Below are 24,764 nucleotides of genomic sequence, written 5' to 3' on the forward strand. Positions count from 1 at the left end.
CAGCCCCCCTCCCCCATACGCTGTCCTCTGCGAGGACCAGAGTGGGGCTGGGCAGAGCGAGCAGCAGGTGGCAGCTCCCCACCTCCACCGCTGGGTGGTCCTCTCAGGAGAGAGAGTGACTGATTCCAGAGGCTTGGTCCAGTCCCTGCAGGGCAGAGGGACTGGGATGCTAGAGACCTGCGTTAGGATTCCTCCTTACCAATTGCCTGACCTAAGCAAGCTGCTGAAATAGTCTGGTTTCTCAGACCACTCACCTCTAAAATAAGACTGGAAACGACCTCCTGGGGAGAGCTAAAGGGAGCATCTGCCCTGGAGACCCCTCCCGCAAGCAGGCGGACTGAGACAGGGGGCCGGGGCCAGGCGCGATGCCTTGGTGAGCCCACCTTACGGCCAGGCGCGATGCCTTGGTGAGCCCACCTTACAACCAGACGGGAATAAGGAATTCCACACCGGCCCTACTTAGAACAATCCAAGAAGCGTTCGTGTGTGGGAGGTGCTAGCGAAAGCTGGCAAACTCTCCGCGCCTCTCTCAGGTGACTTTGTGTGGTCTTCTCTCCTACCTCCTCCACACCCTGCGGTGCCAGGCCCGGCAGGGCGGGGAAGGATGAGGGACGAGTGGACGGCCTCGCCCCTTTCTCCAGCCGGGGAGGAGCCAGCTGGTGTCTCTGGCAGCCGGGGACCACTGCCCACCTCTACCGCGAGGGGTCAGCAGAGTGTCGCGGCTGCAGCCTGCGTTGAGGAGGGGGCTGGAGAGGGGGAGAATGCCTGTACGTTTCCTTATTAAATTCTTCTTAGAACCTTGTGTGTGATTTCTCTTTGACTGTTCTGCCTCCTGAGGTGACGACATGTCCAAAAGGAAATCCTGAAACCCTTTTATCCCTAGCCCCAGGCCCAGGCTGTGGCGGGGCTGGGGGCATCCGGAACAAAGTTTGGAGCGTGGATCCGCGCCTGGGCCACTCCCAGGTCGTCCTGGGCCAACCTGGAGAAGGGGCCGGGGAACCGGGTGAATCATAAATTTTCCCCGGAAAAACCTTTGAAGAGGGAGTGCAGCCTGGATTGGGGGGAGGTGGGGGGCGCTATCCCCCGGGCATCCGACTCCCTTTTTGCTAAGGCGGCCATCTACACAGACTGAGCCCAGGTCGCTTTTCCTCCAGCCTGCGCGCTCCAGCTGCCACGTGCTCGAGACGCGCCCACATAGCAAAGAAACAAAGACAGCCAACCGACAGGGCTGCCAGCAGCCGCCTCGGCCTCTAATAAATGAAATTCCATAGCCGGGGGTCGATCGGTTGAAGGGGCGGCCGTCGGTGGTGGGCGGTGTGCCGGTTTGGGCGGCTAGGCTGCTGCTTCCATTGCCTGGGCCGGGGTCACCAAGCCCGCGGACTGACTTCTGGGCGAGGGTGCAGCGCTGGACGGCAGGTGGTGTTCCATCCCCCACCTCTAACCCTCGAGGTATCCTTGCTTACAGAACCCCCGCCAGCCAGCCAGCCAGCCAGCCGCTGGCTGTAGGGGAAAAGGAGGCCTGCAAGATTTTTTTTTAAGGTGTGATTATAAAAATATCCCGTGGATCGCTATTTCAAACAAACTTGTCGATCTGCGCTGCAGCAAAAGGCGATGGAGGCAGCTCTGCGTGTATTTCGGGCGGTGTGACTCATGAGCTTTACTTTGTCTCCCCCAGGGAAGCAGCCTGTCCACCCACAAGTCACTGCTGCTCTGGCGCCGCCGGGATAAAATGGACCGACTCCGTATCCCTGCCCAGGGACTCCCCCCACCCCTCACCCCGGTTACTGAGCAGGATTCCCTGCCGCTTGGGAACTCTCCCTTAATCGTGTCACTACTGACCTGACCCCCACGCCTGGTCTCGGGCACCCTAGACCCCTCCCCACAAGCAGAATGCTCTGGCCTTTTGCTGCTGCGGGGATGGGGGCTGGGTGCACGCGAGGCACACGTGTTTGGGGGAGCATGCTCAGTTGCCCCTGTTCACCCACGTGCAGCCTCGCCTCTGCTCCCTGCCCGCCCCCCAACCCCCGCTCCACCATGTCTCCGTGTGAAGTCCAGGAAGAAAGGCTGCCACAAAACTAAGCCCCTGTATGTTATGTGCACACGCCCTGGACATACCTACACACCTCTGGTGGCCCAGAAACATTGTGATGCATACACGTCGGATGACAAGTGGATATTACTGCTCACTGTCACGTCACAGTGGTCAGCCATCAGGGGCCTTTAAAAACCGCCCAGAATCTTTCCTTCTCAGAGGCAAGCCCTGAGGAAGGGTAGATGCAGTCTCAGCGGGGAGGTTAGGGTGTACCCAGCTGGACCTCTTTGGCATCTGGGCGTCCATGTCGTTGGCAGTGCGCATAGTCAGCAAGTGTGACCACACACACACACACACACACACACACACACCTAGACACACAGACGTGGATACATGGGAGGCCGGGACGCACACCTCACCCCAACCAGAGAGAAGCGGGTACCCCAAGCCACGGTCCCTAACACAGTGGTTCTCAACCTTCTGGCCCTTTAAATACAGTTCCTCATGTTGTGACCCAACCATAAAATTATTTCTGTTGCTACTTCATAACTGTAATGTTGCTACTGTTATGAATCGTAATGTAAATATCTGATATGCAGGATGGTCTTAGGCGACCCCTGTGAAAGGGTCGTTCGACCGCCAAAGGGGTCGCGACCCACAGGTTGAGAACCGCTGCGACAGGAAGGCGAGCCTAGGCCTCCAGCTCCTGACTCGTGTCTCCGATTCCCAGGGGCCACTGTCCTGGGGCCCGAACTCGGGGCCAACCCCCATCTCGCCAGCGAAGGGGATGGGCTGACTCACACCGCCTCGGGGCCAGGCACACGCCCGAGGAGGGGCCTCGGCCGCCGCCGAGATCGCGGCTCGGGCCGGGCGGCATCTGCGGTCCCTTTAAGCGCCCCCGCCCCTCCCCGCCCGCGCTCGCGGCTTCCTTTCTCCGGGAGGCGCGGCCAGCGGGCGGGTCGGCGGGGCCCCTCCCCCGGTGGGCCGGGCCTGCGCCGCTTCCTGCAGGAGCGGCCGGGAGCCGCGCAAGGGGCGGAGAGAGCGAGCGGCGAGCGGCGGCGGGGCGGCGCGGGGCGGAGGGCGCCCGAGGGCGAGCGGGCAGGCGGGCACGGCGGGTTCCGGGCCAGCCCCGGGGCGGTCGGTGGGCCGGGCGCGCGGAGCCTAGCCGGGGCCTTGCCGGAGCCGGGCCGGGCAGCAGGGCCGCCGCCGCCGCCCGGGGCCGCCGCCCGCGCCCCCCACGCTGGCCCAGCGGGCTGCGGCCGCGTCGCCGCGGAGGATGTCCCGGAAGGGGCCGCGAGCGGAGGTGTGTGCGGACTGCAGCGCCCCGGGTAAGCAGGCCTGGCGGGGGCGGGACCGCGCGCCGAGGCCGCCGGGCGGGCGCCGGGGCCTGGCGGGAGCGGCGCGCGGGGCCGGAGGGCGGGGTGGGGCTGGGGGCTGCGGCCTCCCTCCGGCCTCGGTCCCCGCCCGGGCCACTGCGGAGCCTCGTCCTTGGCCGGAGGGCCGGCTGAGGGGCCCCCCGTTCCCTCGCTCCGCGGGCGAGCGAGGAAGGACATTCTCGGCGCCGCCTCCCACCCCTCAGCCGGAGGGAGGCGGGCGGCTCGTGCCCCCCGCCCCCATCTCCATATCCGAACGGAAGCGCCAGCCTCGGGTGGCCGAGGGCCGTGGCGGCGGCCGGCCAGGTTTGGGGGGTGGGGGCGAACGTGGTTTTGTGCCGTCGCCGTGCCACCCCCGCGTCTTGCACCTGCTGCTCGCGTGGTGGGCTGGCCTGCTGGAGTGGCGGAGGGCAAGGGGCAGAGAGCCGGGCAGATGGGCCGCGGGGAGGGGGCGCTGGGATCCTGTTTCCTCGGGAGCAGATGAGGGGTGGCTCCCAGGACTCCCGGCCCCTGGCTCCCCAGGCTGGGGCGCCTTGCAGGGCCTGGCGTGCGGGGCCCGTGTGAGCCCGAGCATCTTCCTCGGAGGCAGCCCCCCGGGCCACCTGGTGACTGGGACCAGCTGGACTCGGCGTTTCCTGTGCCTCGGGCAGGCCTGCTCGGGAAAGGGAGCTTGGCGTCGACCCAGTTTGGGCAGATTCCCCCCCTAGCCTGGTCCCCTAGCCCCGTCTGACCAGAAGTGGGTAGGGAGTCGCGTTGCGGGGTTCTAGGTTCCCCAGGAGCCCCTGGCTCCCTGGGCTGCCTCTTGGCTGTGTGTACCATGGTGTTTCCCTTCTTCCCAGCTCCAGGCTGATGTGAACGCCCCGACCTGCTGAGGCAGTGAGGCGCAGTGACCCACCAGGCCGCTCCCTTCTGATGTGGGAGGACACTGCCAGTGATGGGGCTCGGCAGGTGTGGGGCGGGGGGGAGCCCTGGCCTTGTCCATCCTCTCTTTGGAAAAGGAACTGTCTCCCTGGGCAGCCTCAGGGGGTCTGTGAACTCTAGGGGGACTGTGGACAGACTAGGTGTGAGAGTGTGGGGTGCTATTTTGTGGGCCCATGACGTCCGGACATTCTTTGGACAGCCCAGGACCCCAACAGGTTGAGACTCACAGATGCTCTGGTGGCTCCTACGGCTCCAGCCTGGAGTGTTTGGGAACTGTGGGTGCCTGGCAGAGGCATGGTCCTCTGTGGTTGGTTATGACCCTGAGGCCTCCTCTGAGGGCATGCCACCCTCCAGGGGGCTCTGAACACGCTGTCTGGGGATCCCCGTGCCCCAGCCCTAGGGATAGAAGGGCGAAGAGGAGAGCGTGCCTTCTCTTCTGTGTGTCTGTCCCAGGCGGTTGTGCCGCTCTGCTGGGTGGAAGTAGCACGCACAGCAGACACCCTTTCAGGGGAGCCTGGGTTTTAGGGTTACCTTTGTTTGCAGCTGACTCTGTGACCCCATGGCAAGACCTCCCTCGCTCTGTCCCCAGTTTCCTCAACTGTAAGGCAAAGAAGTTGGAGTAGAAATGATTTTTGAGGAGTGTCCCGTCTCCAGATCTGTGGTCCTGATTCTGGGTTTGAGGGATACAGAGCAGCATCAACAAGGCAGTTGTCTTTTTTCCATTTCATTTGCCTGTTTGGCTGCAGTCTCTGGATGGCCACTGGGCTCGGGGGAGGAATGGTGTTTCCGATGTGTTTGTACTGCCCAACTCTTACCCCCGGTCCGTGATCCACAGGGGCATTTGTGCCCCGGGGACCTCATTTTCCCTTGATTAGGACAGGAAGAGGCAAATGGTGAGAAGGTGAGGGTGATGACAAAGTCTTATCACCCCACCCAGCACCTCGCAAGGTGTCTGGCACAGAGCAGGCACGCCCCGTGTGTTTGGATGCTGGTCAGGACCCCTGCTGGCTACTTGGGTCTGCTCCAGCCCCCGCTGTATGATGCGTGGAATGGCATTCTCCGTGTGGGAACTACCCTCAGCCCAAGTAAAAGGCTTGAGAGTAGGCAGCTGTCTGGAGCTCAGACCCAGAGCCACCCTGGTGTGTGCCTCCTACCCAGAGTCATAGGCTTCCTCAACTGTAAGGCAAAGAAGTTGGAGTAGAAATGATTTTTGAGGAGTGTCCCGTCTCCAAATCTGTGGTCCTGATTCTGTGACCCGAACCCTGCAGTCCCAGCCCTAGGAATGGGGTCGTGGCTTCTTGTAGTTGGTTAATTTGGGGGGTGGTTATGGAGGTCAAAGGTGAGATGCAGCCTGACCCCAAAGGCCCCTGTCCTCCCTCTGCTCCCAGGCCTGGGATAAGTGTGAGTGTGTTGTGAGGCAGTTGGTCATGGCATGGCTGCTATGGCTGCTGGTCAGGCACCATCTGTGCCCCTGCCTGCCTTGGGAGTCCAGGAAAGGGGCTGGGGTCAGGGAACCTGCAAAATGTGTGTTCCCTCATCCTCCCCCTGCCACGCAGTCCTGGCCCAGCTCTCAAGGGCTTGTTCCTCACCCTGTGGGCCTCCATCGCAGCCTCCGGCACAGGAGCGGAGACCTACAGGCACCTTGGATGAGCAAGGCTGGCCACCAGCTGGGGACATTTGGGAACCTGCAGGCTCATGTGTCTCTTCATAGTATAGATTACTAGAGGCCCAGTGCACGAATTCGTGCACAGGTGGGGTCCCTCGGCCTGGCCGGCGATCGGGCCTATCGGGGCAGGGAGGTTGGCCAGCCAGAGGGAGGGGCTGTTGGAGGTTGGCTGTGGGAGCGCACTGAACATCAGGGGGCAGCTCCTGTGTTGAGCGTCTGCCCCCTAGTGTTTGGTGTGTGTCATAGCGACTGGTCAGCTGGTCATTCGATCATTCGGTTGTTCGGTCGCTTAGGCTTTTATATATATAGATTGTGGGATGGGGCGAATGGTGGGCTTTCTTCCTCTTTTATTGAGATATAACATGAATGGCAAACTGCCCGCACCTTTCTGTTTAGCCTGATGAGTTTGTACGTGTGTGTATAGCTGTAGCCATCACTCCAGTCCAGAGGTAGAGCATTTCCATCACTCTGCGGGGTTTTCTTGTGCCTCCGCCCAGTCAGTGTCCTCCAAAGGTAACTGCCGTTCTGGCCTCCGTTTCTGTAGATTCCTCTTGCCTGCTTTCAGTGTGGTGGGCTTCTCTTCCCCAGTGAGGATCTGGTCCCTAGTTCAGGAGAGGCTAGCCTTAGAGCAGACCTACCGGCCCCAGAGGCCACTAGGCTTTAAGTGGTGGCCTGAATTTATCTTGGGAGAAACCTCCATGGGGTTGGCACTGGTTAATGTTCCCTCAGGACCCTCCTGCCACTGGCCCACATTTAGCAGACCCCACCCTGACGGGAGGCAGGAGTCCAGGAGGAGGATTGGCAGGTACCAGATTGGTCACCACATCCCCTGGCCCTGACATTCCCTGTCTCTTTTCTGCCCCAAGTTTGGTCCAGAGATTCTATTCTCTTTGAGACAAGAGTCCCTTTAACCTTAAACTTCAGTAGGCATTGACTTTCAGGAACCCTTCCTGGCCCTTCTGCTTAGCATCTGGCCTAGGTGAGGCTTGGGGGCTCTTGCTTGGGTATGTCCAGTGTCCCCTGGGCATAAGGAGCAGGGAGTGGGCTTTCTCATCTGTCAGTCAGAACTGAACTGGCACCACTGTGCCCCAGACCAGGACCGTGTGCCCTGCCCGCCCTTCCTATCAGGTCACTGTGGACGTGTGAGGAGAGGGAGGATCCCCTCCCAGCCTAGGAGAGTGGCAGGCAGAGTCTTGGACCACGTTCCCCAGATCCTAGCGCAGTGATGGCGAACCTTTTGAGCTCGGCGTGTCAGCATTTTGAAAAACCCTAACTTAACTCTGATGCCGTGTCACATATAGAAATTTTTTGATATTTGCAAGCATAGTAAAACAAAGACTTATATTTTTGATATTTATTTTATATATTTAAATGCCATTTAACAAAGAAAAATCAACCAAAAAAATGAGTGCGCGTGTCACAGGTTCGCCATCACTGTCCTAGTGTGTTGGTCGCTGCCATATTCAGGGACTTGCGGTGTCTGTTCTGGCCAGTCCTCCTAGGCTGGGCTTCTCTGGTAGGGCGGTCCATTTGTGATCCTGGCCTGGGCGGCTCCCCACTTACAGGAAACCCCACCATTTCAACAAGAGGAATTTAGGCTGCGTCATTTCCAGCTTCCTGCCTGGGCTGCCGGTGATGGCCCAGTGGTGTTGGGGAGTGGGGGAGGGAGCTTTTCACGCCTGGAGTGTCTCACTCCTTGGGTGAAGCCAACACTCAAGTGTGCCTTAGGGCTGCCCGTCTTGGCACAGGTGGCGGGCTCCTTCCTCGTAGGCCCCTGGAATGAGCTCCCCAAGAAGGTGTATAGTGAGCGCCTTGTGTTTTCCTGTCGCCTTGTTTTGGGGAGGTGGGGGATCCCTGACTCAAAAAGCTGAGGCCCTCTGTCGCTTCCTGTCCCCATGCTGTGAGGGGCGACTTGCAGTGGGCAGAGCTCTTGCTGCACCCTGACTCAGTCTCCTCGAGATTCTCCCGGGTACTCTGATGAAGTCCTTTCGGGGAAAGGTCTGAGAATCAGCTTCTGGTTGGAGAGGCTCTCGTTACTCCTGAGCACCATGGGGCGAGGCAGAGAGCCAGCCTCCCCTCCCGGGACAGGGCTTCCTGAGACGGGGGGTCCTGGGCAGAGCACAGTGTCCTGGGAGAAGGCTCCCTGCCCCCACTCTCCAGTGACACACAATGGCTGCTTTCTCCCCCGTGACCTTTCCACAGCCAGAGCTGTATGCAGCTGTCTCCTCCCCCTCTCCCAAGGGGCCTGGGATGGGTGGCATGGCCCCTGCCCTTGAGAGCTCCCACTCTGTCCTGGCCCCCTTCTTGTTTCCAAAGTTCACTTCTCAAGGAGTGGAGAGAGGTTCCCAGAGCCCCCTTGTCCCCTGAGGGCTGTCCCCTGAAGGACAGAGGCACAGGGACAGCAGCGGTTCTGGACATGGCACGGTCTCTGGCATCTAAGTGCCTGGGTCCGTATCCCAGCACTCCCACTCACTCGCTGTGTGACCTTGTGCAAGTGCACTAACCTCTCTTGAGGCACTATTTCCTCAATGGTAGCCTTTCCTACCTGGCCTGACAGTTGAGAGGCATCATACATACAGCACCCAGTGGCACATCGTGGGTGCTCAGTCAGCGTTAGTTCCTCTGCTCTCCCCATCCCCCTTAAGAAGGATTCCATCAGTGATGGTGACAGGAGGCTCAGGCATGCAAAGGCCTCTGCCTGGGCAGGATGAGGGCAGAGTCAGGTGTCCCTGGGGGTTGCGATGGGTCCGGCAGGTGAGCCATTGGCTCCAACAGAAGTCTGGATGCAGGAGCGATGTGGCACTGACCCAGACACAGGAGGAGTGCGTAGGGATGAGTGGTGTGGAAACATCGGGGTTCCGTCCCCTAGGGGATCCCTGCTTCCCTGGGGAAGGGCTAGGGTAGCAGTCTTGTTCCCTGGGGAAGGCTGTGGGAATGATAGTGGTGACTGCAGGACAGGAAACCATGCCTGCTGAGTAGGCCCTGGGGACCACACCTTCCCAGAGGCCAGCTATGTGTAGGAAAGGGCTTGGCGGTGTCAGTCGCCAGCTGTGAGCCTGTGTGGAAATCCCTCACTGCCTTAGCTCAGCTTCCTCATCAGTCGCCTGTGCCTGCTGATGTCCCAGTTCCTAGACCTCTGAGGGACCAAGTGAGTGAATGTGTGCAGATACTAAGCATAGTGCTGGCCCAGAGCAGTGCTCAGGGGGTCTTGCCTGCATCTGCCTATGGCTGACCCCGGCTTCCACCCGGCAGACCCTGGCTGGGCCTCCATCAGCAGGGGTGTGCTGGTGTGTGACGAGTGCTGCAGTGTGCACCGGAGCCTGGGACGCCACATTTCCATTGTCAAGCACCTTCGCCACAGCGCCTGGCCTCCCACGCTGCTGCAGGTACGGGTGCTGGCCCGCCGTTCCTCCCTCGCCACAGTGTGTGCCAGTCGCAGCACATTTCCCTCAGACTAACATACACACCTGCCTGGGGAAGACCCTAACCCAGCCCAAACCCATCCACTCATCAGAGAGGGGCATCCAGGACTGGAGTCTGACAGACCTGGGCTCTCCTCTCTGCTCTGCCACTTACTAGCTTGGCCATGTAGCACTGAGCAGGTCGCTTAACCTCTCTCAGTCTTGGCATGCCGGTCATGTGACCTGGAGTTCTAGATAGGACCCACAACCCGGGGTGGCCTGATGGGATGGAGGTGCAGCAGTGAACAGGCACCCAGTAGGCCCTTTGGTACTTTTGCAGCCACACTGGCTGTGGCCGGTGCCTGGTGCCCAGCACTCAGTGCGCTCTCACTTGGCATCTCCTCCCCGCAGATGGTGCACACGCTCGCCAGCAACGGGGCCAACTCCATCTGGGAGCATTCCCTGCTGGACCCTGCACAAGTGCAGAGCGGCCGGCGCAAAGCCAACCCCCAAGACAAAGTCCAGTGAGTCGGGTTGGAGGGGTGGTGGCAGGGGCTGTGTGGTCTGGGACATGGGCCTGGGAGGTGGCCCGGTAACTAGCCTCTCGCTCTGCCCCCCATTTCCTCCTGTGTGCCCCGTGCAGCCCCATCAAGTCAGAGTTCATCAGGGCCAAGTACCAGATGCTGGCATTTGTGCACAAGCTTCCCTGCCGGGATGACGACGGGGTCACCGCCAAAGACCTCAGCAAGGTTTGAGGGGCCCACGATGGACGGGCGGGCGGGCCCCTCCTCACCCGTAACGCCCTGAAGGCTTCTCCTTGGTCACCTCTCAGCCCTAGGCCCCAAGGGCAGCGAGGTCAGGCAAGAGCAGCGGGCATGTGGAGCAGCGAACTTGCTTGGTTCGGCTGCATGTGGTTACAGCCCTCAACTCCCAGATGGACACACAAGGCTAAAATTCCCCAACTGCCCCCAAAAGCCAGGAAAACTTGGGGTAGTTCCTTAGCCTCAGAGCCTCAGTTTTCTCATCTGTAAAATGGGAAAGAACAACATCATCTCATATATAATGTCTGTTCCAAGCAGAGCACACAGCATGTGGTAGAGCAGTGGTTCTCAACCTTGGCTGCACATTAGAATCACCTGGGAATCTTTTTAAAATTCTGATTTCTGGCCCTCATCCTCCAGAAATTCTGTTTCTTTGTTACTAATGTTGTGGCCCCACCCCATAACAAAGAAACAGAATTTCCGGAGGATGAGGCCCAGAAATCAGGATTTTAAAGATTCCCAGGTGATTCTAATGTGCAGCCAAGGTTGAGAACCACTGTGGTAGATCGTGACTGACAACAGCTACTATTTTTAAAAAAATATATTTTATTAATTTTTTACAGAGAGGAAGGGAGAGGGATAGAGAGTTAGAAACATCAATGAGAGAGAAACATCGATCAGCTGCCTCCTGCACACCTCCTACTGGGGATGTGCCCGAGACTAAGGTATATGCCCTTGACTGGAATCGAACCTGGGACCCTTCAGTCCACAGGCCGACGCTCTATCCACTGAGCCAAACCGGTTAGGGCAACAGCTACTATTAATTGGTGTTAACTCCTAGTGGGAAGCCCTCTGTCCTCCCAGACAACCGAACTTCAGCTGGGCCCTTGGAGCTGTGGGAGTCCCAGGTGCTTCCAATACCAGGTGCAGCTTGGAGGAGGAGGGGCTCACACATTTGTTGCACGCTTCCACTCCTTGCAGCAACTGCATTCAAGCGTGCGGACAGGCAACTTGGAGACATGTCTACGCCTGCTGTCCCTGGGTGCCCAGGCCAACTTCTTCCATCCAGAGAAGGGCACCACGCCTCTGCACGTGGCTGCCAAGGCCGGGCAGACGCTGCAGGCCGAGCTTCTTGTAGTGTATGGGGCTGATCCTGGCTCTCCTGACGTTAATGGCCGAACACCCATTGACTATGCCAGGTGAGGGTTGGCTGAAGGGAGAGGCTTGGGGGGTGGGGGGAGAGGGCTGCTGCTGCAGGCTGAGCCATGCCCCCTCCCCACAGGCAGGCGGGGCACCATGAGCTGGCAGAAAGGCTAGTCGAGTGCCAATATGAGCTCACTGACCGGTTGGCCTTCTATCTCTGTGGACGAAAGCCTGGTGAGCAGAGCGGGGCAGGCCTGGCTGGGCCAGGCAGGTGGGACCCAGACACACCTCAGCAGCAGGTGCCATGGTGACAAAGCCGGCTGGGGAACAGCGTTGCTAAGCAACTGGCTCCTGTGAAATTGCTGCAGGCTCTGGGCTTCAGCACACTGGGGTAGGGAGTGGGGGTGGGCATAACTTCTAGCCAGCTCCCAGGCTGCTGGCGGTGGCCTGCCCTCCTGGCTTTCCCCTGACACTTCTGGGTGCCTTCCCTGCTCATGGCAGTGAGGTGGGCTTCCAGCTGCTAAGGCCACTCAGCATCAGTGACTTTTGCATTTTTATTTTTGTTCAGATCACAAGAATGGGCATTATATCATCCCACAGATGGCCGATAGGTGAGTGCCCACCTGGTGTCCTGTCCCAGAGGCTGTTAGAGGCCACGTTGGTGTCTGACCCCCAGAGCCCCCACCCCTCCAGCGCCCCAGGCTTTAGGGGCCTGGGACCCCTCCACATTCCCCACCGAACTCCTCTAGGGGCTGAAAGCACAAACATTTCATAGTCTAGTCCTTACTCCCTAATTCTGGGCCCCAGGGCAGATAAGTGTCAACTTAGCACATAGCCAGCATAACCTGAGCCCCCTTCTGTCAAAACATAGTGCTTGAGTACAAGGAGCACCCCCAAGAGCAGTGGGTCACCAGGTTCTATTCCCAGGGATACTGGCCCCACTGAAATCTTAGATAAACCTCTGCTCTTCAGTGAAAAGGCGGTGGGCTCCAGGGATCTGAGTAACTGGCCAGCCCCGAGTGGTGTGTTCATAAATTGGCAGGGGCTGGAGGGCAGGGCGTGGCACAATCCAGGTGTTTCTGCCTCTGATCTGAGAGGCCCCAGGTGCCCAGGCTGGGAGGTACCACCTCCAACTCGTTACCCAGCTTACAAGATGGATGCTGGCGCCACCTGGTGGCTGCCTCCGATGGCCGTCTTTATGCCCAGCTGTGCCTGCTAGCTTGGATCTGGAGAGCAAAGGGCGGTGTGGGCAGATGGGGATTGTCAGATCTGGGACCTTGGATTCCTGAACGCACACTCCTCTGTTCTGAAATCCCGAGACTCCCCCTACTTCTTTGGTTGATTCTGCCTGGTGTGTGTGCCTGCGTGGCAGGGGGGTGTTGTAAACACATATGGGCACGAACTCAATGAAATGTTAACGGAGCACCTTCGCAGTGCCAGCTGCTGTTCTTGGCACTGAGACACAGAGGTGGCTCAGACATCATCCCTGCCTTTAAGGAGCTCACAGTAGAGAAAGGGAGGCAGCCTGGTCAGACAGTTGTAGTTCAGTGTGGGGTGTACAGCAAGAGAGACAGAGGCATAGACGTTAGGAATGCTATGCCAGGAACTGCAAGCAGATGGTGAGACTACAGCATATGTGAGAGGCCGGGAATCCCAGGAGCAAGACTGGAATAGAGACGGAGTGGCCAGTCCTGTGAGTCCTGAGAAAAGCTGTGGCCCTCCCGAGAGCAGAGAGGTTCCAGCATGGGGGTGTGTGGAGCCAGCTCTGCTGCTGCCCGGGCTGTGTGACTCCAGGCAGGCTGCTTACCCTCTCAGAGCCTTCGTTATCTTATCTGGAAATGAGGGCCACTGTGCCTGTCTTTGTGGGCTGTTGAGAAGATTAAATAAGATAATGCATGCAAAGCATTTAGCATATTTTTTAAATGAGCCTTTTGTTGAAGTATGCCATCTATACTTGTTATTGCTGAGATGTTTATATGGCCAGGAATAGTGCCGCCAGGTGCATCAAAAAGATCACCCTGGGTGCTAGGTAGAAAAGAGTTTTGTAAGGGCAGGACTGGGAGGGGGAAGATGGATTAATAAACTATAGCAAAAGCCCAGGCAGGAGGAAATGATGGCAGAACCTGGGAACAGTCGGGCAAAGGCTTGCGGCTGAGGGAGGTTTCAGGTGGCTCCCAGGAGCTGACGGTGCTGGGTGAGTGGGTCACCGAGAGTAGGAGCGAGCCAGCCAGTCAGGAGCAGATGGGGGGCGGGGGGTGGGGGGGTGGGGATGAGGTCAGTTTTGTATGTTCTGAGTCTAGCGTGTGCACAGAGATGAGTCTGAGCTTGACGTGGAAGGCGTGTGCTGCCCTTCTGCTGGGTAATTGCTGCCTCTGTCCTGTTCCTCCCTCTGCTGCCTTCCTCTGGACTTAGATCTCGGCAAAAGTGCATGTCTCAGAGGTATCTGGTGTCTGCCACGGGAGCAGGCTCTGGAGGTTGGGCGGGGCGGGGTGGCTCTTGTGTGGCATCTGGGGTCTTGTCTCCCTGGGATCTCTGCATGTTTAGGGGGGTCATTGGCAAGGGTCTGGCCACATCTCATGTCTGGTCTCTCCCTTCTTCCCCGTTCTCGGCGTCCCCTTGTCCACAGCCTGGACCTGTCTGAGTTGGCCAAAGCTGCCAAGAAGAAGCTGCAGGCGGTGAGTCTGCCCCATTCCTAACCACCCCCCACCCGCCCCTCTGATTGCTCCCCCTTCCTCTGACCTGGTGTCCTTTTCCAAGTCTTTGACCTGCTCTCACTCCAGCCTCCCCAGTCTCCTCTTGAGTCTGTAGGCCGACGCTCTATCCACTGAGCCAAACCGGTTAGGGCTAAGTCTCCTCTTTTCTACTTCTCCACCTCTTGTCTTTGACCCTGGCTCTGCCTTTCAAAGGATCCCAGGGCCCTAGCTCCACTTCTGACCTACAGTGGCATTAGCTGGTGTAGTCTGGCCTCCCTTTTGCCCTCTCCCACCTTGGAGCTTGGCAGACAGAGTTTCCAGTTCTGAGACTGTGGGGCTGGGTGGCATAAGGGACACAAGTGGTTTCCCACATCTTATGACACCTGGCGAGCTGGCCCTGTCGGCACCGGGGCCAGTGGATCTGACAAAGCCTTGACCCCCTCTGTGCCTCCAGCTCAGCAACCGGCTTTTTGAGGAACTTGCCATGGACGTGTATGATGAGGTGGATCGCAGAGAAAATGACGCTGGTGAGCTGGGACAGAGTAACTACCCGCTAGAGAAGGCTGGGACCTGGGGTGGCTCTCGGTACTTTGGTCGAAACTAAGAAGGGGGCCTGGGTTGGTCTGCTCGGGGGGCCTGGGTTGGTCTGCTCGGCAGGCCTGTGTAAGCCTCTGCCAGCTGTGAGCCCGCCTGGGCAGCTTCCCCAGCTGGGCAGAGTGTGCTGAGCTGGAGGCAGCCAGCCTGCTCCTCCTACCCCCCAACCCCCACTGGGGCTCATCCCTGCTCTAGCTGCCTCCCACTTTGGCTCTCGCCCCAGTCCTGCTCCGCCCCCTGCACCCCGCTCCCTCCCCCCCTCCCCATCACTCCTTCCTGGCCACAGCCAGATTCCAACCCAAACTCGGCTGGGCCTGGTGAGAGGGAGTAGTCTTGTTCTGTGTCAGTCTCCAGCTGGCCTTGCCCCGTGCCTGTCTGAAGACCACCCCCGTTTTGGTCACCAAGCTCTGTAGGTCTGGGGAGGAGCTAGGAAAGCTGTGCTCAGCACTCTCCCCCACCCCAACCCATGGGCCTGGCCACCCTGGACAATCTGCTCCCTGCTCCTCCCCCACAGTATGGCTGGCTACCCAGAACCACAGCACCCTGGTGACAGAGCGCAGTGCTGTGCCCTTCCTGCCTGTTAACCCTGAGTACTCAGCTACGCGGAACCAGGTAAGGAGGCTTGGTGGGGGGCCTTCCAGGGGTCGCCAGCTCTGGGGCCCTGCCTTCCTCACCAGCTATTGTCTGGGCCTGGGCCCAGGCCTGCTCTTCTCCACCCCTGCCCAAGGCCTCTCTTGGCCTGGCTGGCACTGCGGCTTGGGCGTGGGGAAGAAGCTGTTCTTTTGAGCACTTGGTGAGCAGCTTCAGGGGTGGGTTGCAGCCTCTCCTGCGAGCTCCCCTAGGCACCCTGAGCCTGTGCCATCCCTCACCCCCTGCCCTGGCCAGGAGAGCCGGCTGCGATGTTTTAGCTGTGGCTAAAGCGGGTAGCTGATGGCAGGCAGCAGCGGCCCCGTCATGCCAGCCCGGCTCTTTCTGCCTCACAGGGGCGTCAGAAGTTGGCCCGCTTTAATGCCCGAGAGTTTGCCACCTTGATCATCGACATTCTCAGCGAGGCCAAGCGGAGACAGCAGGGCAAGAGCCTGAGCAGCCCCACAGGTGGGGAGGGGGAGGGTGGAGCTGTGGGGGATGGGCACAGCTCCAGGATATTCTCTTTCATGGCTCCCTTTCGGGGGTTGCATGATAGATGGGTGGTGTGGCTGAGCCCTGAGTGACAGGCCTGTGCCCTCAGACAACCTCGAGCTGTCTGTACGGAGCCAGAGTGACCTCGACGACCAGCACGACTACGACAGCGTGGCCTCAGACGAGGACACCGACCAGGAGCCTCTGCGCAGCGCCGGCGCCACGCGGAACAACCGTGCTCGGGTCTGAGCGCAGCCCCTCCCGCCCCTCCCCGGCCTCCATCAGGCCCAGCTCCATCCTCTTGTCGCCCAGGGCCTCGGGGACGAGTGGGCTGGTCACAGCTTGGAGAGCAGCCCTCCGTCCCGTCCCTGGCAGCTGACCGGCTTCTGTCTCACCTCGCAGAGCATGGATTCCTCAGACCTGTCTGACGGGGCCGTGACGCTGCAGGAGTACCTGGAGCTCAAGAAGGCCCTGGCTACCTCCGAGGCCAAGGTGCAGCAGCTCATGAAGGTCAACAGTAGCTTGAGTGACGAGCTCCGGAGGCTGCAGAGGGAGGTGAGGGTGTGGGGGCTCCAGTGGGGAGGTGGGGTGCTGCCTGGACCCTCTGGAGTTTCTGACACCCCTCCACTCTCAGATCCACAAGCTGCAGGCGGAGAACTTGCAGATCCGGCAGCCACCAGGGCCGGTGCCCACGCCCCCCCTCCCCAGCGAACGGGCAGAACACTCATCCATGGCGCCTGGTGGGAGTGCCCACCGCAGAGACCGCCAGGCCTTCTCCATGTATGAACCAGGCTCGGCCCTGAAGCCCTTTGGGGGCCCCCCTGGGGACGAGCTCGCCACACGGCTGCAGCCTTTCCACAGCACTGTGAGTTGCCGGCTCAAGGTGGTGGGGACGCAGGGCTGATCCGTCACAGGGCCCCCCGTGACACCTACTGTGCTAACCCCCAGGAGCTGGAGGATGACGCCATCTATTCAGTGCACGGCCCTGCCGGCCTTTACCGGGTAAGCAGGGCCGGGGCAAGTGGGTCCGTGTCTGCAAATAGGTTCTGAGCCCCAGTGGGTGCCAGGCTTTGTGCTGGAGGCTGGGCACAGGCTGATGAGACACACACGGTTCCTACCCGCCGTGCAGGGAAGCTGGGAGGTGGGTCACAGGGAGGAGAGACTGACTCCAGCCGTCCTGGGTTTTAGATCCGGAAGGGGGTTTCAGCCTCAGCTGTGCCCTTCACTCCCCCCTCCCCATTGCTGTCGTGCTCCCAGGAAGGAAGCCGCCACACGGTAACGTCTCCTCCCTGTGCCTAAGGGACGGCTGCATGGGATGTGTGGCGGGTGGGGCTGTGAATTTCTCTCACCTACTGCCCTGTCCTGCGTCCTCTAGAGCAAACTTTCCCGCCACGGCAGCGGTGCCGACAGCGACTATGAAAACACGCAAAGTGGGGACCCCCTGCTAGGGTGAGGCACCCGGCAGAGGGAGGTCAGGTGGGTCCTGGAGTGGCTGAGGGCACAGGCAAGAGGCCTCCTGGCTAGAACGTCTCTCTTTCTGTCCCCGCGCCCCAGACTGGAAGGGAAGAAGTTTCTAGAGCTGGGCAAGGAGGAGGACTTCCACCCAGAGCTGGAAAGCCTGGATGGAGACCTGGACCCTGGGCTTCCCAGCACAGAGGACGTCATCCTGAAGACAGAGCAGGTCACCAAGAACATTCAGGAATTGTTGCGGGCTGCCCAGGAATTCAAGCATGACAGGTATGGGGTGGGGCTCCAGCTCCTATGGCCTGTGGGTGTTGCTGAGGGCAAGAGAGGGGCCGGTGTTCCAGTCCCTGGCAGCCTTCCCTCAGAGCCCCTAATGCCTGCCCTCCCCCACAGCTTTGTGCCCTGTTCAGAGAAGATCCATTTGGCTGTGACTGAGATGGCCTCTCTCTTCCCAAAGGTACAGGGCCAGAGAGGAGCAGGACTGGGAGGGCTTCGGGGTGGGGCAGGTGTGGACACCCCGGGCCCTGACCAGTACTCACGGCTTGAAGCCTGAGGCCCCTCTCTCTCCTCCCTCCCTCCAGAGACCAGCCCTGGAGCCTGTGCGCAGCTCCCTGCGGCTGCTCAACGCCAGCGCCTACCGGCTGCAGAGCGAGTGCCGGAAGACAGTGCCTCCGGAGCCCGGCGCTCCCGTGGACTTCCAGCTGCTGACTCAGCAGGTGATCCAGTGCGCCTATGACATTGCCAAGGCTGCCAAGCAGCTGGTCACCATCACCACCCGAGAGAAGAAGCAGTGACCACTCTCCCTACACCCTCACCTACACCCTGGGACCTCACTGGCCATGGGAGATGGGCCACTCCAGACACTAACCCCCACCCCAGCAGCCGCTGGCACCAAGTGCCCTTAGTGCTGCCACTCTCCCCTGGCAGCCAGGCACCCTGGTGCCCGCCCCCCTCCAGCCCCCAAGGATGGGGAGGTGGGGTGGCAGGAGCTCCTGTCCCCCACATTCCACGCACCTCCCCCTGTACATAGCGTCTCCTCCCCTTCTAGCCTGCAGGGGCCTGTAAGGCATCACTCCCAGCCCCTTGCCCTCCAGGGCACCCTCCGCAGGGGGTCTGGTGGGGACACTCCAAGTGGGGCCGTTCCCCTCATATGCATCCCACCCCCATGAGCCAGTTCAGCCCTGTTGGGGGCTGAGTGGGGGCACCCCTTCCTTTGTACATAATCTGTGGATGTCCCCATCCTGTAGCCACCAGCCCCCATGCTGCTCTCCTTCAATGCCAAACGGCCCCACCTGTGTCCCGGGGTCCCCAGCAGCAAACACTGGAAATCTTTTTCTTCTTTTCTCTTTCCACCCCTTAATTTTAACGTCGTGGTAACTAAGTGTCCCTGTGTGAGTGTACGGGGCGGCAGTGCCGTTCCAGAGGCCTGGTCCATGTGGAGTTTTGTAAGGGTGAGGGGACCAGAGCAGCAGGACCAGTGTGGGGGGTCAGCCCCTCTCACCACCTTGGGGCCAGGGACTGCCAGAGTAACCACCTGGGGTCCTGCCCACTGCCTCCCCTCATCACTCCCACCACTCGTACCCCTTTCTCTATAAACTTAAATGAAAACCACTCCCCTCCATCTGCCCTCCCTTTCCCTGTGGAGGGGGAGTGTGCTGGCTGGGGCAGAGAACTGAGCGCCTGAGCCTGGGGCTGGCTCCCCAGGGTCCCCGACTCAGCCAAGAGGCCCCTCCCTATAACCTCTGAGAGGCTAGCACCTGTGCCTGCAGTGTCTGGGGACCTGGACCTGGGCTGCAGCCTGGGAGGCTGGAGAGGCAGATGGCCACGCCCACCAGCTCCTCTCCCGTCCGGCCTCTGCCCCAGGGCCGGGCTCTACCTGTATGGTGGTGGGTGGGCTGACTGTCAAGATGTGTATCATGTACATTTGTATCAAAAATAAATAAGTGATCATGTGCTGTTTCTGATGCTGAGACTTGAGGGGAGGGGCTGGGAAGGGGGCAAACATGAAAGGGAGAAAGGTGTTAGGTGTGAAGCAAATGCACACAGCGCCGCCTCACTGAGGGGGCTGGGAAGTAAGTGCAGTAAGTACCACCACCATCCCGCTCACAGCGGTGGGAGGGGTTCCCTCCTCAAACCCTGCCTCTAAGGCCCCGTCCAATTTTATAACCGCCCCACCTCACACAACCTAAATGGCCTAGGACAGTGTCACGGGTGGGAGTGAGTATGTCTCTATGTCAGATGTACAAACTCAATGCAAGATTCTACTAAAATAATTTAGTTAAAAATACAGAGTTTTGGCAAAGGAGGCTACAACAGCCCCTTTTTCTTCCTTGGGCCACCCTTCCCCACAAACACCACATTAAGAACTAACCCTTCTGCAAATGCTCCATCCGGCCACCAGAGGGCGGCCCTGCGCGTGGTCCACGTGGCAGAGGTCGCGGCCTCCCCGGGGGAGGAGGGGCAAAACCTGCCAGAGTGGCAGGGCCGGGGCAGGTCAGTCGGAGCTGTCCCCATCTGGACCGCTGTCCTGCGTGGGTGGGAGGAGGGGTCTCCGGCGTGAGCGCTTGACCCGACGCGGGGGCATCAGCAGCCGCCTCTTCAGCACAGCTGTGGGCGGGTGGGAAGCAGTCAGGGGCAGGGAAGCCATGGGGCGGGGCGGGGCTAGGGATGGGTGAGGAAGGGAACGTCTCACCAGCCACAGTGTCCTGGCTGTCCGCCACAGGCCCCCAGTAGATGCTCTCCCCGCGTCGGAAGTTTCGGTGCAGCCGAGTGCAGAGTGTGGCCAGGGTGAGCAGCACCAACAGAAAGGTCAGGGCCATGGCAGCCCAGGCAGCTTCCTCCGTGCGTGGGGTGGGGCCCCGGGCTGCCCGCGGAGGTGCTGCTGCCCGAGCCGCTGGGGAAGCCTGGCTTGGACAGGCACAGCCACCTGGGCTGCCTTGCCCTTTGAGCACCTGGACCTCTATCCTGGAGCTGGCACTGCCTCGAGGCCCCCCAGGTAGCAGGGGGGCAGTGGGCACAAATGGAGCATTACCCCCTTCACCTGGGGTTCCTAGCTTGGGCTTCCTGGTCTCCACGCTCCATGGGGAAGCAGAGGGGAACCTCGGGGCTGAGGAAGTAGGCTGGAGACCAAGAGCAGCCCGCAGCCCACGCCTCTTGGCACCACCAGGAGAGTGCTGCCTGGGCCCTCTAGACACCACCTCTGGGCCTGGGGGCCGCCAGCTCCGCAGAGTAAAGGCCAAAGCTGGGGCCTAGGGGAGAAGAGACAGCACTCATCCTCTCTCCCCCCAGGTAACCCCATGACCACACCACCAACCAAGCTGGGCCCCACTCCTCACCTGCACACACCCTCTCCGGCACAGCCTCCCTCTGCCCGGCGTTCGCGCCCAGGGAGAGGGCCCAGAAAGGCTGTCAGAGAAGAACTGTGCCTTCTTCCTCTGCCTCTTCCACCGCCTTCGCTTCAGCAAGTGGGCAGCCCAGGCTGGCTCCACCCATGCCATCTCCAGCACCACCCCCCACGCTTCCAACACCAGGGGCTATGAAAGAAGGCAGTTGTTAGAGAAGAGCTAACATGAAGGTGGGGAAGGAACAAGAGGAAGCCCCCAATGTCCCTTTTCCTGCACACGGAGCTGCAGGCGCTGCCCGTGTCAGACAATTGACTTTCACCAACCACTTACCCGGTCCTGAGTGAGGCTGGAGTCAGGGGCCAGGGCGGGCTGGGCCACATGGACGTGGGCCAGGAGGACCAGCTGGAGCTTCAGCCAGGGGTGGGCACAGGGATGGTAGAGGAAGCTGACATCCTCTGCCTGGAGGAAAGGCATGGAGATAGCCAGCCAGGCCCGGGCCTTCTGTGAGAGCCCCACGTTCTCCCATCCTGGCACCAGGTTAAAGGGACTCCCAGGATGGCACATGGCCCTTCCACCAGGAGAGCTCAGGAAAGGAAAAAGGACCCTGGGTAGTGGCATGAACTGCCTCTTGCCTCTGAGCACTCCTTTCACCCCTCCTCCATCAAGTGCCACCCCTCAAAGCTCACAGCCTCCATGACAGCGTGCCTGGGTATCCCAGTCAGACTCCGACCACACTCTTTAGCTGTGTTTCTCTGCACCTACAATGATGGTCCTACAGGTCCCCAGTCTAGACTGTAAGCATCCCCTCTATGGAGACCAAGTCTTCTTTTCATTGATCCTATCTATAGAGTCAGTCTCCCAAAGGCATCCAAGTACAGGGCACACGGGCAGCAGGTGCACAATCCCAGGATGGAAACACTTGATCAATTATTAATACTCTTTGATTGAGCTGACCTGATGCTCAGCACTGTGCCAGGTGCTGCAGGAGATGCCAAAAGAGAACTCCCAGACTCCACTTGCAGGGAATGTAAAGGAAACTCGGGGAAACAGAACTAATGCAAATGAAAGAGCACACTAATAAAACTCAAACTGGCTAGTTGTTAAGTGATAAGATTTAAGTTATAAGCATTACGCAAATTTAGAGAAGGTGACGGACAAGGGCTGATGTGATCGGGCACGGTCTCATGGGAGAGCGGGCTCCTGCACTGGGCTTTGAAGGCGGATGCGAACGGATGGTGGGTGGCCAGGAAGCTCCCTGCGTCAGCCTCAGGTCAGGACAGGACAGGGAGTGGAGGAGAATGCACTGTACGTGCGCGCCCGCACGTGGTATTTTGTGGAAGAGCCACACTGAAGGGGCCAAAGAGCCGCATGTGGCTTGCGAGCTGCGGTTTGCCGACCACGGCACTGGAGCAAAGGTAAGGCCATGGGAATGAGCTTGGCACTCACACGTGTGGTGGGTGAGCCACAGATTAGGTGAGGTCAGACAAGGCTTAATTAACTAGGTCGGGCCTGAAAAGCCGGGCAAGGGAGTGCGGTCATGATAAGGTGGGAAATAAGGAGCCATCAAAGGCTTCTGAACAGCAAAATGATTTCATGAAAGGGATGTTTGAGGAAAGGAATCAGGTAGGTGGAATGAGGTCTCTTGGCCTGGAACTATCACAAGGATAAAAAAAAAGTGAGATTTTTCAAAAGGAAAACCAAAGGGATATGGAAGCTATCTGGCCTCTGGCAAAAACAGAGGCAGCCATGCAAGGCGAACCCACGGTTTGGAGCCCGGTAATCGAAGGCACGCTCCTGACATAATACAGCTTCGTACTTTGCAAAGTGCTGCCACACACTATTCATTTGCTCCTCGTGGGCAGGGGCGTTACTGATATCCTCTCTTAGAGAAAACCGGGGCCCAGAGGAGCCAGGAGACTTCCCACAGTCACACAGCACATCTGGAGCACGAGCTGTTGTTTTTCCTCCTATCATCCTGCCCACACAGCCAGCCACTCAACAGCATTCCTTGCAGACAGAGGCCTGGGGCTCATGGTCCGGACTAAGCACATTGCCTCTTCCTGAGGGAAGTGGTAACAAACGGAGATGATGAGCAGAAAAGGCAGAGAACGCCTGCAAGTGCAGACACCTGGATGGCTCCTGATAGTGCTCACCTGCCGTGGGCTCCTCCGGGTGTAAGTCACTCTCGGTGACACCTATATGTGGGGAAAGAAGAGCGCTTAGAGCAGCTGGGAGGCCCTGTGTGGGGCGTGGGGAGGGGACAATAAGCCCCGAGCCTCCAGGTTGGGATGAAGACATTGGCGACTGAGGGATGGAGGAACCGGCAGAGGTCCTTCCGAGGGTGACTGGAGGTGCAGAGGGGCCAGAGCGGGACTGGGCTTCACACCCTCCCTCACGTCGCCCTCCAGGCTCCTACCTGTTGGGGCAGAGGCCACAGGCCCCCCGGGCAACGGGCTCCCGCCTCCTCGGCCGGCTCAGCCATCACCTGTGGGTCCAAGGCGCAGAAGAGCTGGGGCGCTGGCCTCAGCGAGGGCCCTGCCCTCTCCCAAGCCAGGCCCTGCCCGCCAGGGGAGGACTCCTAGTCCTCTCTCCGCGTGCTCCTCCTTCCAGGACGAACTTTCGGCGAAGAGCTCTGAGCCTTCTCAGGGGCGGGTCGCCTTACCTCCATGGGACGCAGGAGCCCCGCCAGGGCTGCCAGGAGGAGCAGCTGGGGCGAAGGCAGAGGAGGCGCCATCCCAGATCCGGCCAGCCGCCTGCTCGGGAGGGAGGGAGCGCGCGCAGCCCCGCCCCACCTCGCGCGCCCCCGCAGACCCCGAGCTCGAGCGCGCCTGTCCGGCCCCCTCGCCCCCCGCCCCGCGCCCCGCGCGCGCCCGGACACCCCAGCTCGCGCGCCCCTCGCGCCGCCCCGGACCGCGCATCCGGACGCCCAGCTCACACGCCCCGCGCCCCGCCCCGCGCCGCGCCGCTCTCAGCCCGCCTCCGCCCCGCCCCAGCGCCCGCCCCCGGCCCCGCCTGTGCGCGCGCGCGTCCTGAACCCCAGGCCGGAAAAGTTTTGTGCGGGAATCCCGCCCGAGCGCCGCGCGCTGCCAGGCGGGCGGGGACCACCTCCTGGGCTCCGCATTCGTCCCGGCCCCGGGGTGCGATCGGGGAACCGGGCGAAGGGCGGAATGGGGTCCCTGTGGACCGGGCGGCCCAGGAGGGGAGACGGGCACGCTCCTCCGGCAAGCTCGCTCCAGACCCGCCAATGAAGATGGGCAGAACCACCAAGTCCGAGCGCGGAAGGGAGGAAGGGAGAGCTGTGCCGTCCGAGAGCCTCACCGTCAGCCCATCCCACTCCTGCCCTCGCACAGAGGGCCGGGCCCGGCCTCCGAGGGTCTCAGACCTCCCTGTCCCCACACCCAGACGCTCCGGGAGGCCGCAGTCGGCCGGCAGCTGCTTGCTCCCCACCTCCGCCTCCACTCCCGTTCGTTGGCCAGCGTGTGCTCCGGGAGACACTGGTCCCCGTGAGCTGGAGGAACCCAAGGCCTCGCCACCGGCAGCGGGCTCTGCTTCTGCAGCTCTCTCCCTGGTCCCCTCTGGCCCCCTTTTCCTGGGCTCTCCTCGGGATTTTGAGGAAAGACGGGAACGTGAGTGAAGGGTGAAGGTTAAGATGCCGAGCCCCAAACTTCCGAATGGAGGGAGAACGTGTTGTTTCAGTCATGGCTCACATCCCTGTGACTTACAAAGGGGTTCCTCACTCTTTCCCCGCCCCCCAGTAACTGCTAGCCACTGAGGTGTTGAAGGGACCCCGACCTATGCCCCACCACCTGGTGACATGTATCTCCCTCACCCCGCACCCCAGTGTGTCTTTTCTCCAGCTTAGTTGGCGAGGGGTTTCTTCTTCCTAGGGAGCGGTTTGGTGTTGTGTTTTTGTTTTTTTTTAATATATCTTTATTGATTTCAGAGAGGAAGAGAGAGAAACAGAGAGAGAGAAACATGATAAGAGAATCATTGATTGGCTGCCTCCTGCACGCCCCCTACTGGGGATGGAGCCCGCAATCCAGCATGTGCCCTTGGCCGGAATCGAACCTGGGACCCTCAGTCCGCAGGCCCACGCTCTACCCACTGAGCCAAACCGGCCAGGGCCTGGGGCGCGGTTTAAAAGATCTACCTGAAGCCAGGCTCTCGGGGGGAGCCCCACGCTCCCGGGGGCGTCGGCACAGCGCACCGATGCAGGCAGCGGACGCGCAGCCCACCGGCGCTCTAGGCTCCCG

The 24,764-nt window shown here is 60.4% G+C and overlaps 2 protein-coding genes across 3 annotated transcripts; one reads left to right on the top strand and one right to left on the bottom strand.

Annotated features, from left to right (window-relative positions):
- The first annotated feature begins 3,085 nt into the window (after positions 1-3,085).
- GIT1 (GIT ArfGAP 1) lies at positions 3,086-19,119 on the top strand. Of its 2 annotated transcripts, XM_070395541.1 has the most exons (21): positions 3,086-3,360; positions 9,245-9,378; positions 9,805-9,917; positions 10,037-10,142; positions 11,136-11,353; positions 11,437-11,531; positions 11,866-11,908; positions 13,710-13,736; positions 13,924-13,972; positions 14,445-14,517; positions 15,099-15,196; positions 15,568-15,679; positions 15,813-15,946; positions 16,106-16,258; positions 16,338-16,568; positions 16,652-16,705; positions 16,892-16,978; positions 17,079-17,152; positions 17,258-17,440; positions 17,561-17,624; positions 17,749-19,119. In XM_070395541.1, the coding sequence occupies exons 1-21, from the start codon at positions 3,309-3,311 to the stop codon at positions 17,959-17,961; spliced, it is 2,313 nt and encodes a 770-aa protein (XP_070251642.1). In that variant the 5' UTR covers positions 3,086-3,308; the 3' UTR covers positions 17,962-19,119. The 2 variants fall into 2 exon arrangements, with proteins under 2 accessions (XP_070251642.1, XP_070251643.1); XM_070395542.1 differs by lacking the exon at positions 13,710-13,736 and having other exon boundaries at positions 3,087-3,360.
- A 313-nt stretch (positions 19,120-19,432) lies between these two features.
- TP53I13 (tumor protein p53 inducible protein 13) lies at positions 19,433-23,333 on the bottom strand. Its single transcript, XM_070393010.1, has 7 exons — positions 23,174-23,333; positions 22,928-22,996; positions 22,665-22,706; positions 20,842-20,970; positions 20,503-20,700; positions 19,860-20,415; positions 19,433-19,774 (listed from the first exon to the last, which is right to left on the bottom strand). Exons 1-7 carry the CDS (start codon positions 23,243-23,245, stop codon positions 19,662-19,664), a joined length of 1,179 nt encoding a protein of 392 aa, XP_070249111.1. The 5' UTR covers positions 23,246-23,333; the 3' UTR covers positions 19,433-19,661.
- Positions 23,334-24,764: the final 1,431 nt, after the last annotated feature.

The sequence above is a fragment of the Myotis yumanensis genome, unplaced genomic scaffold, assembly GCF_028538775.1.
Source record: "Myotis yumanensis isolate MYYU_CA2020_CCGP unplaced genomic scaffold, mMyoYum1.0.hap1 SCAF_16, whole genome shotgun sequence".
Lineage (NCBI taxonomy): Eukaryota > Metazoa > Chordata > Mammalia > Chiroptera > Vespertilionidae > Myotis > Myotis yumanensis.

Coding starts and splice junctions, on each gene's coding strand:
- GIT1 (XM_070395541.1), top strand. CDS start 3,309: ATGTCCCGGAAGGGGCCGCGAGCGGAGGTGTGTGCGGACTGCAGCGCC. Junction 15,947..16,105: donor CGCGGAACAACCGTGCTCGG/GTCTGAGCGCAG, acceptor CTCACCTCGCAG/AGCATGGATTCCTCAGACCT. Junction 16,979..17,078: donor AGGAAGGAAGCCGCCACACG/GTAACGTCTCCT, acceptor TGCGTCCTCTAG/AGCAAACTTTCCCGCCACGG.
- TP53I13 (XM_070393010.1), bottom strand. CDS start 23,245: ATGGCGCCTCCTCTGCCTTCGCCCCAGCTGCTCCTCCTGGCAGCCCTG. Junction 22,707..22,927: donor TGTGGCCTCTGCCCCAACAG/GTAGGAGCCTGG, acceptor CCCCACATATAG/GTGTCACCGAGAGTGACTTA. Junction 20,701..20,841: donor CCAGCCTCACTCAGGACCGG/GTAAGTGGTTGG, acceptor CTTCTTTCATAG/CCCCTGGTGTTGGAAGCGTG.